The 21512-nt window shown below is 41.7% G+C and overlaps 1 protein-coding gene across 5 annotated transcripts in view; it reads right to left on the bottom strand.

Moving 5' to 3' along the window:
- adcy3a (adenylate cyclase 3a) overlaps positions 1 to 13752 on the bottom strand; it is a 120183-nt gene extending 106431 nt beyond the window's left edge. For 3 of the 5 annotated variants that reach the window (XM_049583121.1, XM_049583122.1, XM_049583123.1), the window contains exons 1-2: positions 13493 to 13749; positions 11525 to 12751 (exon numbers count right to left, since the gene is read on the bottom strand). In XM_049583121.1, the coding sequence (XP_049439078.1) occupies positions 11525 to 12199 (675 nt within the window). In that variant the 5' untranslated portion in view covers positions 12200 to 12751; positions 13493 to 13749. Of the gene's footprint in view, positions 1 to 11524; positions 12752 to 13492 lie in introns of all 5 variants that reach the window. The other 2 variants (XM_049583120.1, XM_049583119.1) reach the window with 2 other exon arrangements.
- Positions 13753 to 21512: the final 7760 nt, after the last annotated feature.

The raw sequence follows: 21512 nt of genomic DNA on the forward strand, positions 1-21512 counted from the left end.
TAAGTAGCTCTCCTCCTGTCGATTTTAACACTGATTTGCTGCTATCAATACAGCATTATTAGTGAAGCAATAGGGTGTGTCCTCTGATGTAACGTTAGTGAGTTAACTGCGTCCTTCCATGGCAACAACGTCCCAGGGAAGCTCTACGTTGAAATCACAGAGCCCATCTGACAAACAGTCACTGTATTTTTCTTGTACCTGCTCATTAATTTAAGTTTGTGGGTGTTAGTCTGGAGCCCTGCTTTTAATCCTGCGCAAAATTGATGTGACACAACAGAAAATATCGGCCACTGCCATCAGTCAATGTCATCTTATTTGCTGATAGGTCGACAACAGTCAGCAAGACAGTTATTGGCTGATATAAATGTTCAGCCGATAAATCGGTGCATCAGTCTACACAGAGGGTATTCAGTGTGCGGCTGCATGAACCATACCATGACTGTTCAGTATGAATACACAAACAGTTACAGCCCTAAAATCTATGAATCAGTACGGAAAAACAATTCAACAACAATTCTTTTCTTATTGAGTGGTCCTCAGGGGGCTACTTTAAAACTGATTTTGTCTAGCAAAGACAGCGTTTTCTGATGACACCGATGTTGGAGCGGAGGTCTGAGTCAGTGTGGGTTGAGCAGATGCTTCAGTACAGTAGCACTTACAGGCTGTCCAAGTCTCACTTTTGATGTGATCTCCAGTGAAGTCTGAGATAATGGTATGATCCATTACAAGTCAAAGTTGATAATTCCGAGTCAGTATTCCTGACTAATGTTTGTATGGCAAGTGTCTGAGCTTCTCAAGCATCTACAGAGAACCTACCTCTATCACCACAGCGCCAGCAGTGAAGAGAAATGACTATTAGTAAGTAGTGCTGCTGCACGATTAATCTAATCGCAATTGTAATGTCAGGCTGTGCGATTACATAACCGCACAAAAGGCTGCAATTTGCAATTTAATGTAAATAAATGTCAACGTGTGCGCCTGTGAACGTGACTACCTCTCCTGGGGGGTATTCCATCAACATAGCTAAGAATATCCAGACTATCCAAGTACTGGGCCCGTATTCACAAAGAATCCTAAGACTAAAAGTAGCTCTTAGTGACGTCATTCTAAGAAAAATCTTAGAATTCCTCGAATTCTAAGATTTTTCTTAGAATTTTCCCTTGGTAAGATAAAAGTTATTCACAAAGCATCTTAGGCCTTAAGAGAGCTCCTAAGGTGAAAAACTGTTAAGAGGAGGGAGGAGGACTTTTAAGAAGCCTAAGAGTGTCTTAAACAGAGAAGATGGCGGAAAGACAGAGGAAGGAGAGATATATCAACATAGCTAAGAAATATCAAGACTAAGGTGTAATCTTGAAGTTTGACTAAACATCAATTCCCAATCTAGTGCCAACCCGTTCCACAGGGTTCCTACACATTTGGAATTTCAAAATTCCATACTTTTCCATACTTCTCTGCTTTTTTTTTTTTTTTTTTTTTCTTTCAGAGAATATGTGACATCTGAGTAAATATATCAGTGTATCATATTTCACATCATATTTAATTATTCTTAATAGGCAACTGTAGCCAAGTACCATAATGGCATGCAAATAAAAACTAAGGTAAGTTCAATGTCTGGGCTGAGGCAAAAAGGTTGGGACTCTGGGTGCAAGCGATGCAGTAACGCGACGTCAGTGTTTTTTCCTTTCATGTGGCTCAGAATCACCTTCTCCCCCATGTTGGCGATGTCAAATGATTTCACACAAAGCTTGCATCTAGCTCTGTGTGTGAACTGGGAATCCTTGGCCAACCAGTATTTATATACGGTATTGTCAAGCTATCCATCCAAAAACTTGCATCTACCCATTGAGAACCACGTGAAACTCGTCTTCTTGTCGAAGGTGCAGTGTTGGAGTGAAACTTGATACCTGGGGGGCTGGAAGAGGGTCATGGGGCAGCGGACTGGACATACCACTTGTCAATCAGGTAAAAGGGGCGGTATGTTTTCTGAGACGTTTGCATTCACACAAACTTTGTTTGGCCCGGCATAAAACACGATCCGGATTGTTTAAATTATTTTTGAAAATACCTATTTTTCTATTTTAGAAAACAGTATTTTAGAACAGTGGTAATAGTCTGGAAACATAAATATTTTTCCATACTTTATTTTTCATTTTCCATTCTTTTTAATACCTGGAAATTGATCAAATTTATTTCCATACTTTTCCATACTTTCCATACTTGCGTAGGAACCCTGGTTCCATCAAGTGAAATCAGCTGGCTCCAAGTGACACTAATTCAAGCCTCACCTGTTAAGCCTCAATTCATGCACGTGCCAAGGGAAAATAAAAAGCCCACACAAGTCGAGTGCTGAAAATGTTGCAGAATGTCAAAAAGCAAAGGAAAGGAGCGAGCAGAGGCTTTTTCTGCGGCGGAGCAAACACTCCATATGGAAGTGTATGAGGACTATAAGGACATAATTACAAAAAAAGGCAATACTGCAGCAATTAATAAAGCAAGGGAGGTGGCGTGGCTGAATATTGCCGACAGGCTAAATGCGTAAGTGACAAAGAAAATTCAGCATTTCAGCATAACATCATGTTATATAAATCCCGCATCAAAGGGACAACATATATGTAGATAAGAACACCTATTTAATCTAACAATTCAAGTATGCCTAATGAAATTCACCAAATGTGTAAATTAATATTAGTGATAGACTATTTATCACATTTATCTACTGATTCCTATGTACATTTCAGATGATGCATTTAATCAAACTATTTTATGTGAATCATTGCATTTATCACATAATTGACTGTAGATTATGACATTTCTGAAATGATCAGTTTATAGAAAATAATCTCATGACATTTATCTATTGACTTTAGAAAATGACATTTAGCAAATCCATGAATTCAGTGGAGATGAGGAAACCTATTAAGTGAATGCAGGTGATAGTGAATTAATTATCTATTTCTCATCATTTGGGAATCAGTTGTAAGCTCTATCCCTTATTAAATCAAAATAAGGAAAATCCCCTTAAATGTATGGAATGTGCTATAGGACGAGGAATAGACAAACCACAATGGTGTGTGTCCCATTTTCATCCCTCACTGTTTTTACCTCTCTGCAAACAGTTGCCTTACTTAGCCTCTCAGCATAACCAATGCACAGTGGTCAGAGACGGGCTGCGGCGTGTGACCTTTATCAATCAATCAATCAATCAATCAATCAATCAATCAATCAATTTTATTTATAAAGCCCAATATCACAAATCACAATTTGCCTCACAGGGCTTTGCAGCATACGACATCCCTCTGTCCTTTGGACCCTCACAGCGGATAAGGAAAAACTCCCCCAAAAAAACCCTTTAACAGGGAAAAAAAACGGTAGAAACCTCAGGAAGAGCAACTGAAGAGGGATCCCTCTTCCAGGACGGACAGACGAGCAATAGATGTCGTACAGAACAGATCAACATAATAAATTAACAGTAAACAGTATAATGTGTGGTTCCAGCAAACGGCATAGATACACTATGCTTTGCCTGCTGAACTGGTACCTCTCCCACAGATAGGAGTCCATCTGTATCAATGGGTTGGTCCTGTCCTGGAAGACCCCTGGGGCTGGTGGTGGTTGGACGGCCCACTGGACAATGTGGGCCTGCTCATCAACAGGATCCTCGATGAAGGGGCATGCCATTATTTCCTAATTTACTCTCTTTTGCTCTGTCTGTGTCTCTCTGGGTGTGTCCCTCTCCTTCTCTTGGATGCACTCCTTATATGGCCATTGTCAGTTGACCTTAAAGGGAAATTTCAGTTTATTTCAACCTGTCTCCTATCATCCTAAATTTGTTTCAAGTCACTAGTGACATAGAAGTAATAGTTAGCATGTTAGCCGTTAGCCTAGATAAAGCTGTAGCGTCAGACCTGTTAAAACTTAATTGAACGGGCATCCTTTCAAGTGCAAAGTTAGTCCACTAAACAAGCTTTTTCTCCACAAAGACCGCCTCATATCGTTAGGATAAATGTCAGAGAACATATAGAAAACGACATGTAAACGTGTTGCCTTACCTTACTGGTGTGGTGCCATGTTTGTTGTTTACCATTTAGCTAAGGCTGCAACCGGTCCCATTCCTTGCAACAGAGGTATTCCTCTTCTGTGGGCACTGGGGCAGAGCATTCACAGGTAACGTTACACCACCGATCTCCAGAGCTAAATCCTTCCAGCAGCCATTCCTCCTCTGTCGTCCTCTAACGTTACCTGTTGTGCCTCTCTCTCTCTCCTCCTCCGTTCTTCAATTTCACGAAGCTCTTTGTCAGCTCAAATAAATGAGAGCGGCCATTTATAGAATAATGGCTGACTTTTTGCCAGTCTTCAACTTTGTGGAGGAGGAATTTGATTTTGCGGAGTTTTATGGCCGCCCTTATTTATTTGAGCCAGAATACACTGACAAAGAGCTTCTTGAAATTGAAGAACGGAGAGAGAGAGAGAGAGAGAGAGAGAGAGAGAGAGAGAGAGAGAGAGAGGCACAACAGGTAAAGGACGACAGAGGAGGAATGGCTGCTGGAAGGATTTAGCTCTGGAGATCGGTGGTGTAACGTTACCTGTGAATGCTGTACCCCAATGCCCACAGAAGAGGAATACCTCTTTTGCAAGGAATGGGACCGGTTGCAGCCTTAGCTAAATGGTAAACAACAAACATGGCACCACACCGGTAAGGTAAGACAACACGTTTACATGTCGTTTTCTATATGTTCTCTGACATTTATCCTAACGATATGAGGCAGTCTTTGTGGAGAAAAAGCTTGTTTAGTGGACTAACTTTGCACTTGAAAGGATGCCCGTTCAATTAAGTTTTAACAGGTCTGACGCTACGGCTGTATCTAGGCTAACGGTTAACATGCTAACTATTATTTCTATGTCACTAGTGACTTGAAACAAATTTAGGACGATAGGAGACAGGTTGAAATAAACCGAAATTTCTCTTTAATTGGCTGTGAATTTGCTAGCCAATGGGAAATAGAGTGGGGTGGGGATGGGCGGGCAATCACATATTCATGTGGTTTGGTGTACATATACAATCTTTTTTTAATGCCTCGGTTTCATTTTATTATAGTTTTGTTTTTATTAGTTTGATTTTGGCTTTATTGTTCTAAGTGTTTTTTTAATTATCTTATTTTTATTACATTTCAGTTTGTTTTTTAATAGTTAATCTTTTTTGATTAATTATGTTATATATTCTATGTTCTACATATTATTTTATCATTACATGACAGTTGTGAGTGTGTAAAAGCACTGGCAGAACTGTCTTTTAGGTGTCTGTTCTTGTCTACTGAACATTTTTTGATCATAGATGGAGCTAATCCTCACCTTAATCCTGCTACAGACCAGGACTGCCCGGCAGCATAAATTACCATGGTTACGAGGCCGGGATTGAGGTTAACCACCTTGATGGAACGGAGCTGTGACTCAGGTTGATGGAACGGAAACCAGAGTTTAGCTCGATCTATCATATCAGGCTTAGCCAGAACCATGGTTTCCATGGTTACTGATGTGAGGCTAATCTTTGTCACTTTGATGGAACAGAACTCTGGCTCACATTAGCCAGACTTGGCCATTTAAACCTGGATTTGCCTTTAGCCTGCTTGATGGAATACCCCCCTGTAATGTGTGGAGTTTGTTGACATTACGCTCACAAGCTATCCTGGTGTGTGCAGCACGTATGGTCACCTGACCACCCGGCATGCAGCAGTGACCAACATAGACGCTGAAGAAGAGCATGAGCACGACCAAAAACAGGGTGCGTTGGTGGTGAAAAAAAACGTCTATTACATGGCGACACTTTGGATTCAGGTACAGCGACGTTGAACAGAAAAATGTGCTGTGTAAAAGTTGAAAAGTTAAAGTCGCCACGTCCCGCGGCAACACGACCAATCTATATCAGCACTTAGACAGCACAGGGAAAAGTAGGAAGAATGCATGCGAGAGAAAGCCAAGCCGAGTAATGTTAAAGACAATGAGACAACTGAAAGCCACCAGAGCCTCATAAAACAACATCCAAGCACAGTTACCCAAACCTCTGTGAGTGTCACGGGGAAATCACGGACTCCATAACAAACTATATAATAACAAATGAAAAATTGAGCAATTTTGCTCGGTTTCAGCCCACTTGACACTGTGTTATGCTATGGCATGCTGGAATTTGTCATTTACGTGACAACACCTGAACGCAACACAGGCTCGCTCCGCTGTGTGTACAGTGCCATGCTGCACTGCTGTGTGAGCAACATGTTTCACTGTGCTCAGTCTGCTGATGGTCATTTATACACTGTCCATAACAATAACTATGTCAGGTAAGGTCAGTGCCCCCCTAATATAATGTAGGGGAAACACCGAATCAAGCAACAAGAGTCATGATACCATTGTTTTTATTATATTGTAATCACAATCGCGATATTGTCCACTCAAATCGCACATTTTTATCAAATCATGCAGCACTAGTATAAAGTAATAAGTCAACCATCTTTCTTTTCTTTGCTCATTCAAATACTGCACAACAGCTCAAAATTGTCTCCTGTGCATTTGTTTCTCTGTGGACAGAGACAGAGATGCACATGCCTGCAAAGACTTCTGTCAAGCACAAATCAACTGAGTGTAAATGGCAGCAACCATGTTATAAAACATGTTTCACAACATAAACACTACATAAAACACTACATACAGTTAAAGTTGATGAAATGGTCATTCTTCACTTGGTGCACTGCCGTGTTGCTGTGGTGTCACTTCACGATAATATTGACACTTCATCGATATTGGCCAAAATCGGCTTTAAAATGTACTATCAGAATCAGCCGACGTGCTTTTTCTTATTTTGCACAATGAATGAATATTGCATAATACTGAAAAGCACTGTATTTCATGTCTCCATCTGCTGGTGGGCCATCACAATAGGAGTATGCATGATGTTATTCCACTACAGAGGAGACTTGACTATCACTAAAATTAGGCAGGGAAAAAAGTGAATATATCGATATGGGTATCAATTAACGGCCAAATATGGTATTATATATCAGCATATCGGATATCGGCAAATAATCCAATATCATGCATCCCTAGTGTCAATTGTGTTAATGTCAGCAAACTCGGGCTAGATGGATCTTGCCCGAGTTTCCAACAGGGAATTCCAACTTGAATGACCGCTTGAATACTTTTTCCTGAGTACAATAGATTTCAGCATAACAACCCTTATGATGTAGTGATGTCATCAGGGTTATGAATTGCATTGCTCATACAGAATTGTTTCTATCATTTCACACAACATTTATAGCAATAAGGGAGGCTAAATAATAAAATACCTCTCTGTATAATGCAGTACAGGTCACCAGCACCACAAACTACATCCTCTTACAAACACACAATAAAACAGAAATTCTACAAAACTTTAGACAGCTTCAACACTAAGTGAACATTAGAAGCTTGATGGAGGAAGGACTGATTGCAGGACTGTAGGACAGCATTAGACACTGTTGCATTAGTTGTACCTAGGGTGGACTGGCAACTATCTGAGAGCAATATTTGATAAATAACATATGTTTTCTAAAGACAATGTGTGATTCGTCTAATACATAATGCATTATTATTATTATGGCACAACTGCATTCATATAAGATTCTGAGTCTAAACTTCTCTCACACTGACATTCTATTGTGAACATTGAGCCAGAGCAATAGTAAAGTACTGGGCCCGTATTCACAAAGAATCCTAAGACTAAAAGTAGCTCTTAGTGACGTCATTAGAATTTTCCCTTGGTAAGATAAAAGTTATTCACAAAGCATCTTAGGCCTTAAGAGAGCTCCTAAGGTGAAAAACTGTTAAGAGAGGGGAGGAGGACTTTTAAGAAGCCTAAGAGTGTCTTAAACAGAGAAGATGGCGGAAAGACAGAGAGGAAGGAGAGACATTCTCCGTATAGGCCTACTGAACAACAGTGATTTAAGACGCTAGAGGCTTGATCGTGCAGGGATAATGTTTGTGGTTGACCTCATCAGGGATGAGCTTACTTTTCCCACCCAGCGTAGTAACGCAATAACACCCTCTTTGGATTGCAGCACGTACCAGCGCTTCTCACATCATCGCTTGTGTGTACAAGCAGAGGGAATGACGCATTGATGCGTCGGGCAATGCAGTCCCAAGTCTGCCTCTTCCCTTGTGCCGTGATCCCGGGACCGAATTTCCTTCTTAAAACTCCTTTGTTCTCCTCCATGAGCTGTGCCAACAGCAGGCACTGCTCTTCTGTCCAGTCCGGCTTTCTCGTTCTTTTTTTCTCCATTTCATTCGTTGTTTTGGTCATTCTGCCAAATCAAACCGCTTTTTACAAGGAGGCCAGCAATCACAGTAATTGCTGACAGCTGAGTGTGCGTCCACCATTAATATCAAATAGATTAAGTAGTAAAATTACCACCATGGCGAGTAAACATAACAATGAGCAAATCAATATAATAATCAGTAGGGGTGGGAATCTTTGGGCACCTAATGATTCGATAACGATTACGATTCAGGGGCTACAATTCGATTATAAAACGATTATTGATGCATCTTTAATTTATTTATATTGATGCATTTTTCACAACACACATTTCTTTTTGTCTCACTGAATAAGCATTCAACACTTGCAATTTTTAAAAACAGTGCATTTGTAATAAGAAACAGTTGAATTCATTTCCATTATATTTTATTAAACATATAAATGGAAATGCATGCAAACTGGAAAGTTACAACTTCGTTGTATGGAACCAAAGGTAACAACAGGTATCTTAAATCACAGGATAAAATGCGCAGTTAACTTAGAGTAACAAATGATTCGGTGGCGACAGACGTCCACGCATCACATGTAACTGCATTCCTACCTGCCTGCCTTCAACAGCGAGGCCATGACTTCTGTTTTTGTTTGATGGTAGAGTGTCGGGATGGCCGTGTCGGTGAAATAGCGTCGGGATGGGATGGTGTATCTGGGCTCCAATGTATGCAGCAGTCCTCGAAATCATTGATTTTCCACGACGGAATAAGGACGCAAATCCTTGGCAATAAATGCCACGATGGCCTTCGTAATTCGCCTTTTCCGATGAGGGTGGCAGCTTTATAATTGCTTCCTCAATTGTTCTCTGGTCAGTAGCGCCACTAGTTGCCGCAGCAACAACACCCTGCCGTCTCCCTGACTCCTCCGTCAGGTAGAATCAAGTTACATGGCTTCTCATGTTTGTTGTGTTGCCAAAGTATTTTATTTTAGCACGACACAGCTTACATATAACGTGGCTCTTGTCCAGTTCGCTTCCGCCGTCAACGTTGTAGAAGCCGAAGTACACGTCTGCTTTTAAATTAGAAGGAGCTGTTCGGATCTCACAGTGAGGTGGGTGGTGGTCAGCCATGTTTGTTTTCCTCTGTGCGCTTGTCGGTGTGTCCGCTCCAGGTGTGCATCCCAAAGTGTCCCAGAGATGACGCGTACCGCGCTTCTTAGTTCCGCATCATTTAGAATCTTCTGTATTACTCTAATTAATCGAAATTTGGACGTTTGTGAATCGATTCACATTCGTCCACGTCCAAATCGCGATGCATCTAAGAATCGGAAATTTCCCCCACCCCTAATAATCAGCATGTGAATGAGGTACGGTCAAACATTTTGAAGCTATGTAACAATTAATTTAATTTTGCTGAGTTTCATCATCATGACATAAAATTATTTTCACAATTACACATTTCTTAATACAGTCTAAGGTCTATGATCCGTTGATTTCACTGTCCACTCATCACTAGGACCGCATTTGTTTATCTTTTTTCTTTTTTCCTTTTTGTAACAACCAATCACAGCTTTTAGAAGACTGCGTCATACCTAGCAATATGGTCAACCACACCTCCTCACTAAGATAAAAGTTTCTCTCCCCACCTTGCACAGTTGCTCTCAGAAACTTCCTGAATCACTCTTAAGCTAAGATTCCTTGCTAGGATTTTTTAGGCTAAGTTAGGAGCTCCCTGAGAGGACTCTGAGAATCTTTGTGACTACAGGCCCTGGAATATAAATAGCTCTGTAAAGATGTGGCCTTTAAAAGTTCAAACAACCCATGACTCATACAATACAACATTCTACACTGTACATCAAAATGTGTATGTAAAATCCACGCGTCCAGAATGGTTCTTCATTTACTTCTGTACACATTGTGTTTGTGTAGTGAGGCAACAAGTGGACTTCTGCATGACGCTCTCCACTCCGCCTCTTGTTGAGTTATGAATAGAATGAAAATAAACACTGAATTATCTCACTTTAATCTGTTTAATCAAAACTTTTGCATTGGACCCAATCATCACATAGAGTCAACCTTTCAACTGAGCTCGTTAATGGATTATGGACTTGTTAACAACAGGGTTAACCACACCTCCTCACTAAGGTAAAAGTTTCTGTCCCTTCCCTGCTCAGAGTTGCTCTAAGAACTTTCCTAAATCCCTCCTAAGCTAATACTCCTTACTAAAAGTTTTTAGAATAAGTTAGGAGCGCTCTTAGAGTATTCTCAGAATGTTTGTGACTACGGCCCCTGGTTCCCAACCTGGGGGTCCTGACCCCCATTGAAGGTCTGAATATAATAAAGTCAAAATAAAGTCTATTAAGTATGTATTATTGTTAAAAATAGAAATATACGCATATTACAGACAGACAAACCTTCAGAGAGTTCCTAAAAATGTCAGAAAAACTCATTTCTGATTAAATATTTAGAGGAAATACTCTGCTCAAGATTTAGCCAAATCGCCTGTTTTACATAAACCTCCTGTAGTTGTTGTGTTGTGTTAATTGTACAGTTTATCAGTTTTTTTGTACTGGTATTGTTACGCACTGAATATAATATACTATTTTTCCTTATCCTCTGTGAGGGTCCACGGACAGAGGGCTGTCATATGCTGTGAAGCCCCCTGAGGCAAAGTGTGATTTGTGATACTGGGCATTATAAATAAAACTGAATTAAATTGAAATTGATTACAAAGTATCCATAAAATATATCACTTAGTGTCTGTTTACTCAATGACAAAAAGGAGTTCCTTACGGAAAAAGATTGGGAACCACTGGTGTAAAGCCAGGCACACCATGTAAATGCATTGAACCCAGTTCAATTCCAACTGTGGACATTTGTTACATGTCATTTTCCTTGTTTTCTCACCAATCTTACTTTATGTCTCTGCTGTATTAAAATGTCAAGTAAAGACAAAATGCCTGAAACAAGTTATAACACAAAAGCTTGACAATCTCAAGTTCAGCATTAAACCTGACACTTAGATATCATGAGCAATAATGACTCCTAAATATGCCTGATGCCTAAATGTGAAACAGCAGCCCTGGTTGGTTTTTGGCCTACTGCATCTATGAACCCACTTTTGTGCTTGAAGTCCTAAAAACTTCTGTAAACAAAATTAGTGGTGGTCTGGATACATGAGATCACACAAGTAAATGCATTTCAGGACAACCATACACCGCCAAACCCCCTCCCTCCTCCCATCCCACTCTTACCTGTCTGCCAAGTGCTGCCCCTTGAATGTCTTCCTGCTGTTGCTGGGCGATGGTGACACCCAGAACAAGGGTGTGGACCCCACAGGACACAGCAGTGACGAGCACGATGGGCGTCAGTCTCAAAGGCAAAGTCAGGAAAAAGGAGAAGCTGAAGAAAGCCTGCCAGCCAACCGTGTCACTAGCCTGGTGGAAGCGAGCATAGTTCAGACCCAGGTAGCAGAATATCTGAGCTGCTATTAGCACCCACAAGGCGTAAGGCACCACCCGTCTCGAGACGCGGTCTGGCAGCAGCCCGAAACGGCACAGCAGGTAGAGGATAATATCTGCTGCCAATCCCACTGATGCCACTAAAACAGAAGCCAGCTTGTCACTGGTGTAGACCACCGCACACATGACAATGATGTAGCTGTCAAAGAGGGCTGCGAACACGACCAGCACCAGCAGGGTTTCATGTCTCTGCCGTCTGAAGTAGGTCTGGTAGAGATTCTCCAAAGACTCGGGCGCAAAGGTGAGGCGCATGAACCGCGGCAGGCAGAGGCAGCATCCCGAGCTCCGAACTGTGACCTCATGTGCTCGCCCAACCGCCTGCCCAGGGTCAGAGGGCAGTGTCACTGAGCAGTCCGCCGAATACTCCGCTGAGTACTCTGGCTCAGAAAAGGCTCGGTTGCGAGGCATGGTGTCCACTCAGAGCTTCTGCTCCCTGCCTCCTCTTTTAACTAAAAACTGGAATGCTGTTTGTTGTCCTACAGGAGTAGACGAGATGCTGAGATAACCATCAGGTATACTGTATACATCATCTGCTTGTTTCTCCTCTGCTGAGTAGCCACCCTTTTCCCCTGAGAGCCCACATTATGTGGCATGAATAACAGCAGTGTTGATTGTCAGGACCTGCACACTGGACAGACGTCCTCTTACATAGCTGCGCCCATGGTCACTCCATCCAGTGCTGTCATTTGACTCAGTCAGTCTTGTGTCACATGCACAGATCGATGGGAGCCTACTCTTTATCAGCAATGTGATCCAAAGAATGTGCGCCTCTCATTTCCTCATTCAGCTTTACGCATGTGACTGTTTCACCTCTGCAGCTGTGCACCACGTCACAGTTGTTGAATCCATTAACACTGGATCAGATAAGTCGATATTTGCATGATTCCCTCTGTCTCCATTGTTCCTCTGGATTGGACAGCTTTTTTCATTTTGGCCTTCCATAGTCCCTCCTCACATGGCCTGAATTAAGAGGGACACATGAGGAAGGAATTCACCATCTCTCAACACACATTTGTTTTGCATTCAACAAATCATGATGATCAGGGTTAAGTACAGCCCTTACATCCATCACCTGTCAGCTACTGGCCGCTGTCTCCTCTGCGGAGACAAAGTCACGCCAACATCCATGTCAAAATTTACCTGTTTACTTAAGTTTCTCTACTCCCGGCAGGTGACAGAATCAAGGAAATCTAATCTGAACGTTTTAAGTTTGTCTGTCATATGTAGGCGATGTTGAATCCAAAAATGACTTCTGAAATTGTCACATTTTGGCGTCAGGGTCTCTGCATCCAGGGAGCAGGCTCTGTGCTTTAGGCCTACCTAGCTACATGTTGCGCTCAGTCAAATCCACAGCTTGTGAAAACATATTGAGAACATTGAGGCTGCCCAAAGACATGCACACTATCACGATAAGCACAGGATGGAAATTATCTGAGCGCGCTCAGCTGACACACAAAGACCGATGTCACTGACTTAGTCATCGTATAAACCTGTTTACATAGCTGCTTTAGCTTCTCTGAGCTCAAGGAACGAATATTTGACTTATTTATCTGACTTTAATTTTCACTTCGGCTCTTTCATGTCCAGTTACAAATTCTGGCGTGTCTTTTTCATTCACCTGCTCTGCAGTAATATTCTGTCTCCATTTTAACAGATGCTGTGAAAATCATGTATATTATTTCCACCGATGCATCTGCTTACCGTGTGTAAAACCAGAGCTGGTCACCTCTGAGTGCTGACGTTATTCCCTTCAGACAGCTGTGTGAACCCTCAACCTCAACCGAACTCACATATTAAAACCTCAGCCTGGAGGAGAGGACCCAGTAGGCTCATGGAAAGTCGTCTCGACGGGTACATTAACCCCCCGCTTATGTCTTGGGTGTTTTCTGCAAAAGAAACAGCTTCGGCAAATGCACGCAAGCTGTACGCATTAAAATACACGTTTCCGGTGTTTTTCAAAATAAAACCTGTCTTTGCAGGAAAAAGTTGCTTAAGGGATGACGTTTTTTCTGTAGGCCGACGCTAAAGTTAGCTTTGCCCCGGTTCCCTCGTCAAAAAGCGTACGGGATTGTGCCACTGGATTTTGGATTATTGCAGAAAATGAGCTTTGTGCCGAAAAAAAGTTTATGATACTTACACGTTTTGTTCAGCAAGATCATCATCACAAATGAACACCGCTGTATGATTTCTAAAGCCAAATGAAGTCGCCAGGGGAAAAAGCATTAGGCTATAGGAACTACACTATTTCAAATGACCTAACGTCACCACCAGCTGTGTTCGCTGTGACAATGTTCTGTGGTCTAATGTAGCCACTTGGGAGCAACCTCTTTTTTAAGACACATAAAAGCTTCAAAATTCATAGTTGGGTATTTACTGATATATATATATATACAGGACAAAACATGCAAGACTCTTCAGTTTGTGTTAACCACAAGCACAGACAAACATTTACAATCACAAAGCACCTTATAACAGTATCGAAACCCCATTTATTATGTGATGAAATTATAATTTGATACTTTTGTAGGGTTCTTTAAGGTGCTTTTTTTCTATTCGTATTGTATGACAAGACAAATATGGCTTCCATTTGTATGCCTCACAGTTTGCCATTCAGTACTTCAAAAAAAAAACACTACAATTCCCAGGAGGTGAAGCTTGTGCACTACCGCCAGGGTAGTGCACAGGTGTGTTGCATAGTACCAATGATTAGACTGAGGTTGGTTACTTTTATCAGCTTGTCCATTGTTGCCTCATGTGTGCTCTGATGAAGGTCTAATACATCAAAAACTCAACAATAAAGGTAAACACTGCATAGATGTAAGTATGTGGAAATATTTTCTACCAGTTTGGACTTACTGATGTTTCTTGCACCTTGCCAAAACCAAGCTGGGTGGAGCAGTGATTGTTCTGCATGAAAGTTAAAGGCTGACGACAAAATCCTGAGGTTGAAAAAGTCTCAGTTTTTCACTCGTCATGCATGCTGGTTAGTTTGTGCTAACGCTTTACTTTTGGTTAAATTTTAGATCAGATAAATATGATAAAATGATATTGATGAAATATCACTATTTGGTGATGGGGTTTTTTTCTGATGGAAGCATTTGTCACACAAGATATGCCCAAGGACCGAAAATTAAAATAAAATCCAAGGTTAATTTCTGTTTTTGCAGTTTCTGGCTATGAGAAATGTTGTAATTTTGGTGATTATAAAGCCAAAAAGCCAAAAAAAAAAATAAAAAACATAATGCCCTCTCAGATGTTTTAAAAAAAAAAATAATATTTTGAGAACTGTTGCTTTACCATAGGCCGTTGAAGCCCAAAATCCCAAACTCCAATTGAGCTTCAGCTGACTGCTTGACAGAATTTCATATCTTATAAAAATCACCTTTTTTTGGAATACTTGTTTTTTCATTTTTCAAGTAATGGAAAACATATAAACATGACACAAAAACGCAAAAATGCTAATTACTAAACTTATGTTCATGTACCCCCATATAAAAATCATTCTTAACAAATAGATGTTGATGTTCATGAGTGCAACTATCATGCTTTTATTTTGAAGGTAAATATCAAAAATCTTCTGTATTGACTCCAGTGTTTTCTTCCTAACTTGACTGCCACCTCTACATGTCCACATTTTCTCCCCAGTATACCCGCCCCCTTAAATCATCACCGCCTCCTCCCCTCCATCCCGCTGGAGATCAGGACGAGAACAAGAAACGTTTTGTGAACTCGCTGCTTAGTCAACATGACTCTGAGTAGAAAAGTTCATCTTTATAATACCTGCATAATATTTGACCATGTGTAAAGACTGAGAATAGCCAAGTGCTAAAGCCACTGGTGGTAATGACTGAGGGAGCTCCACTGTCAGGTGAGGTGCTGATGCCTTGCTCATGGACACCAAAAGTAACCAAACAAAACAAACAAAAGTAACGACCAAAGTTGTTTTGGGAGGAATATGTTTTATCTGTAAAAACTCCGCATTTACAGATGTGAGATAGCTACTTAACAGAGGGCAAATAATTGAATCTCATTTCAACTTGTAAGAAAAAAAAATGAATTGATACAATCACATGTAAGCAACAGTGAAATTAAGCCAAATCGGTGGCAAAGGTGGGGAAAAAAAAGTCAGGTTTGATTGGACAAAGTAACCACCTCCTGAGGCCTGTACTATGAAGCAGGATTTGAAGATAGCGCGGTAACTTCAGGGTTAACTCATGGTTTTCAGTACTATGAAGCTGGTTCTCTTTTTACTGGGATAAATCACTGTAGCAACTTATGCTGAACAGCTAACTTGCTCCGGAGCAAGTTAACTTCAGGGTATTGGATCACAGGCTGTCAAAACCCTGACCTCTGACCAATCAGATTACTGAAGAAAAAGTATCCATGAACAAAAGTCCAGAGTGAAAGGTAGAAAAGAGGAGCCTACATGCTGTTATACATTCTGGACCAAATGTCCTCCACTAGATGTGAGGAATTTGCAACCTTCTTTTCTGACAAAATTACCTCCTTAAGAGCGACTATTGTCATAAATGCTGACAACAGCATTAATTGGCCCAGCAAAAATCTCTAAAGCCTATCGAAATTCACTACTATCTCTGATCTGGAACTTTATAAGCTCGTGAGTGAGAGTAAGACTTCAACGTGCTGTCTTGATCAGTCCCCTCCATACTTTTTAAGAATTGTTTTAACTGTATGCTTCACTCTGTTGGTAAGATTATTAACATGTCCCTTGAAACCGGTTGTTTCCCAGAATCTTTCAAAATTGCAGCTATAAAACCTCTGCTGAAAAAAAACAAACCTAGATGCTAATGTTTTAAATAGGTACAGGCCTATATCAAATCTCCCATTCTTAAAGGCACTGTATGTAAGAATGTGGCCAAAATGGTTACTGCACTCAAATTCAAAATACTGCCGCGAGTCGTGTCTGCCCCCCCTCCCCTACAGATTAGAGGTTGCTGGACAGCGGCACGCTGGAGACTGATTTGTTTCCCCACAGGTGGCTGCCGTGGCAGGGCTGCGTCGCCGTGTCCTTGATCTTTGGTTTTCCAGCGGACCGTTCGAGCAAGTCCAGCTTCTCTGCTGCTTACGCTGCTGCCGGGATACAGCTGAGGAGAAGCCGGCTGCTAATGCTATGTACCGGGACACTGCTAATGCTGCTTGCCGTGCTGCTGTAGCTCAGTCCTAACTGTAACTGATGCTGAGACTCTACTGACTGCGTGACTGGTAGATGGCGGTGGGTGACGCAACAGGCCAAAACACAAATTCAAAACATAAACATGATTTGTGGACTGTAAAAATGTTTTTTAAATGCGAATATTCTGGCCGTACTATTCGGTGAGATCAGTATGTTATATGAACATTATTCCTTAGTCTCTGTGACATATTAGGATGATTTTACAACTATTTGCTTTAGATTTCTTACATATAGCTCCTTTAAGTAAGATACTAGAAAGAGTTGTCTTTAACCAAATTATCTATTTCCTGAACAAAAATAATATTTTCGAAAAGTTTCAGTCAGGGTTCAGGGCAAATCACAGTACTGAGAGAGCCCTCACCAAAGTTGTCAGTGATCTCAGAACTAGCACTGATGCTAACAAGGTCTCCATTCTAGTCTTACTAGACATAAGTACTGCCTTTGACACCACAGACCACAATATTCTTATTGACCAACTTGAGAACTGGGCTGGCCTCTCTGGGTGTGTTTTAAATTAGTTCCACTCATATATAACGGGAAGAAAGTTTTTTGTTACTATGGGAGATCATGTATCAGGGATACATGAATTACCGTTTGGTGTTGCTCAGGGTAGCTGCCTTGGTCCTCTGCTTTTTTCACTGTACATGCTTCCATTAGGTGACGTCATCAGAGAACATAACCTCAATTTCCACAGCTATGCAGATGACGCACAACTATATATTTCACTAGACCCAAGTGATGACCGATCCATCTGTCATCTAACATCTGGATTGGCTGCAGTAGACAAGTGGATGCAAACCAGTTTCCTTAAATTAAATGGTGACAAAACCGAAATCTTATTAGTTGGTCCCCAAGCAAAACGAGAGATAATTCTTTCCAAACTTGGCAGTTTGGCTGTGCAGGTTAAATCTGAAGTCACGAGCCTGGGTGTTATCCTTGACTCAGACCTAAATTTTAAATCTCACATAAAGAAGGTGACCAAAACAACTTTTTTCCACTTACGAAATATTTGAAAAGTGCGACCATTCCGATCCCAACAAGATACCGAAAAACTGGTACATGCATTCATTTCAAGCAGACTTGACTACTGTAATGCTCACTTCACCGGTCTTCTAAAGCAATCCATTGACAAATTACAATATATTCAGAACTGTGCTGCCAGGCTGTTAACTAGAACAAGAAAGAGAGAGCATATCACCCCAGTTTTAGCTAACCTTCACTGGCTTCCAGTATCTTTTAGGATTGATTTTAAAGTGCTTTTACTTGTTTTTAAGACTCTTAATGGGTTGGGACCAGCCTACATTACTAATTCTTTGTCGTTTTATAATCCTTCACGGCCTCTTAGATCCTCTGCTGCCGGCTTTTTAAATACAAACTACTCTAATAAGAAAATTGGCAGCTCAGCCTTTTTTAACTATGCACCAAAATTATGGAACTCACTACCCAAGGATAAAAGAGATACAAGCTCTGTGAACATTTTCAAACGACAATTGAAAACTAATTTATTCAATATTGCTTTCAACTAACTGTCACTATTCCCTGGTGTTTATCCCCATCCTTCACATTTTTTATCTGCTTCCATGCATTCAGCTGTTTTACTTTTATCTTTTACATATTATATTGTTCTTGGTTTCATTGTGCAGGATTTGCACCTGTGTTTTTTTTTTTTTTTAATTGTATTTATTTTGTTGTAAAGCACTTTGAGCTACACCTCCCTGTATGAAAGGTGCTATATAAATAAAGTTTATTATTATTATTATTATTATTATTATTATTGTTACAGGTCAGTAGAATCATTTCATTGTTCCAGGGCTCTATTTCCACTGGTTTTAAAACAGAGCTTCTAACAAATGGAGAGATCATTTACAACACTAAACATATGATTCAGCCGGACCCGCGACCACTGCAGTGAGGCATCGCCTCTGTACATGGGGCGCCAGCACTATCCACTACGCTACTGACGCCCCCACATAAGTTGGTTTTAACTGGTTTAAAAGTGTTCATAAGTGATACCAGGAGGTGACTGAGACAACCCGAAGCCTGTTGATGTGGGTTGTCTTGGCTAGGTTTTTGATACCACTGGAAACTTCCTTGGATTCTGGAAACTGGAACCGGAATTTCTCCCTTAGGAGGGGGATAGCGAGTCACTGGGAAATCTGATTGCTTCATTCAGCAGAGAGGGAACTCATCCATTCCTTCTTCCTTGCACAAATTCACCAGTGTGGTAGGATTTGACATGACACGATCCTGATGTTGACTTATCTTCATCTTCAACCTGAGTCTGAGGCTGGGGAGAGTACCACAGCTGTGGAAGACATCCTGCGTGGTCCCAAGACTCCACACCCCAAGGACTTCAGACCAGTGGCATTACATCACACCTCATGAAGACTCGCCTGGTCCTGTCTCGTCTCTGCCCTGCAGTAGGCCCTTCAATGGACCCGCTGCAGTTTGCCTACCAGCCTGGCATTGGGGTGGACGACGCCGTCATCTTCCTCCTGCATAGAGCTCTTTCTCACCTGGAGAAGCCTGGAAGCTCTGTGAGAATCATGCTCTTTGATTTCTCCAGCGCTTTCAACACCATACAGCCTGCACTTCCGAGGGACATACTGGAGCACGTAGGGGTGACTAATCACCTCACATTGGATCCTGGACTACCTCACGGACCGGCCGCAGTATGTCAGGACCAAGTATTGTGTATTGGACTTGGTTGTCTGCAGTACGGGGGCCCCACGGGGGACGGTGCTGGCACAGTTCCTCTTCACCCTCTACACTGCAGATTTTTCATACCACACCCCCACCTGTCATCTGCAGTGGCAGTTCTAGACCAGTTTCAATGGGGGGGCCAAGCTAGGGCCAGTCCTTTTGATACAGGGGCACATACAAGTAGGGTCAAATATCTAAGTCTGAACAATAAGATATATATGTATGTACATATATATATGTATATCAGTGTTTCCCACAGGATTTTTGGAGACTACATCCAACCCTGTAGGGGGGTCTGGGGGCATGCTCCCCTGTGAGAAAATTTTGTATCTATTTGATTTAAAGGCATCAATCTGGTGAACTTTGAGAGCTAAATTATGATGGCAGAATATGCCTAGGTTTCAACATATTTGTGCATTTTATGTGTGAAAAATGTTCTATTTTTACTGATAAAAACACTAGTGGTATGTTATGGTGAAGTGTTACATTTAAAATACGGCTAAGGATTAGTGGTTAAACATTTCATTAATCAAAAGAAAAATGACTAACACACTGATGGAAGGCTTTCTCACTCACAAACACTTTACAGATACGCAAAACAATACAAAATACGTAATCCAAAAAGAAAACAAAAGGTAAGACTTAAATTAAATACGCACCAACAGACACAAATTACTGCTTTCCTCCCTCCCTCACAATTTGCAAGTATGGCACCCTGAATCAGAGCATTTAATTTTACGCGGCTCCGAAAAGAAGATTTCAAAAGCCCTCTGGTAGTTGAATGCCTCTGGGACAGGCCCATTTATGGCAACCCACTTGATCCATGGTGTGCGCGATCCGGCCGAGGTGCGGGTGCTGGAGCTAATAGCGGCCATTCAAGTCAATGTAAGCTGCTCCACCAGCCGCGGACTAGAAGTGGCTCAGCGCTCTGCTCCGCTAAAAATATGCGCCTGGTCTATTTCTGACAGACACCGTGCGACAGTGCTTCAATTTGCACAGACCAAATGAGTCAAACAGGAAGTCAGGTGCAGAAAAGACGAGAGTATCCGGTCAATTTTCACAATAAAACACCCATGAAAACTCCGGATCGTATTTCACATGGCTACATAAACATGATGTGATATGTAATTACCATGAGCCAAATGAGACAGAAAAAGTTTTCAGAGCTTACTTCAGTGGTGCTGTGTGTTGCCGTGGAGGTTAAGACTTGTCTTAAATACAGCCACACAATTCTCTTCTGATGTTTTCGGTAGTTCCGCGTTCCACGTTGCCCCTCCGACTCTTCAGCAGGGGGGCCACAGGGGGGGCCGGACTCCGAATTATGGGGGCACTGGCCCCTGCTGGCCCTCCCCTAAAACCACCATTGGTCATCTGCAGAAGTTATCTGACGACTCTGCCATCATCAGCCTCATCACAGATGGGGACGACAGGGAGTACAAAGAACTGAACAAGGACTTTGTGGACTGGTGTCTGAGGAACCACCTTCAGATCAATGTGGGTAAAACCAAAGAGCTGATGGTGGATTTCTGCAGGCGCAGACTCCTCCCCCCAACACCAGTGAACATCCAGGGAAAGGACATTGAGATGGTGACATCCTGTAAGTACCTGGGTGTTCATCTTAACAAATAACTGGACTGGACTAATCACATAACAGCACTATACAGGAAAGGCCAAAGCAGACTCTACCTGCTGAGGCAGCTCAGATCTTTTGGAGTGCAGGGGCGCTCCTGAAGACCTTCTTTGACACTGTGGTGGTATCAGCCATCTTTTTATGGAGTGGTCTGCTGGGGCAGCAGCGTCTCAGCTGCAGATAGGAAGAGACTG

Source organism: Epinephelus fuscoguttatus, linkage group LG8, assembly GCF_011397635.1.
Source record: "Epinephelus fuscoguttatus linkage group LG8, E.fuscoguttatus.final_Chr_v1".
Lineage (NCBI taxonomy): Eukaryota > Metazoa > Chordata > Actinopteri > Perciformes > Serranidae > Epinephelus > Epinephelus fuscoguttatus.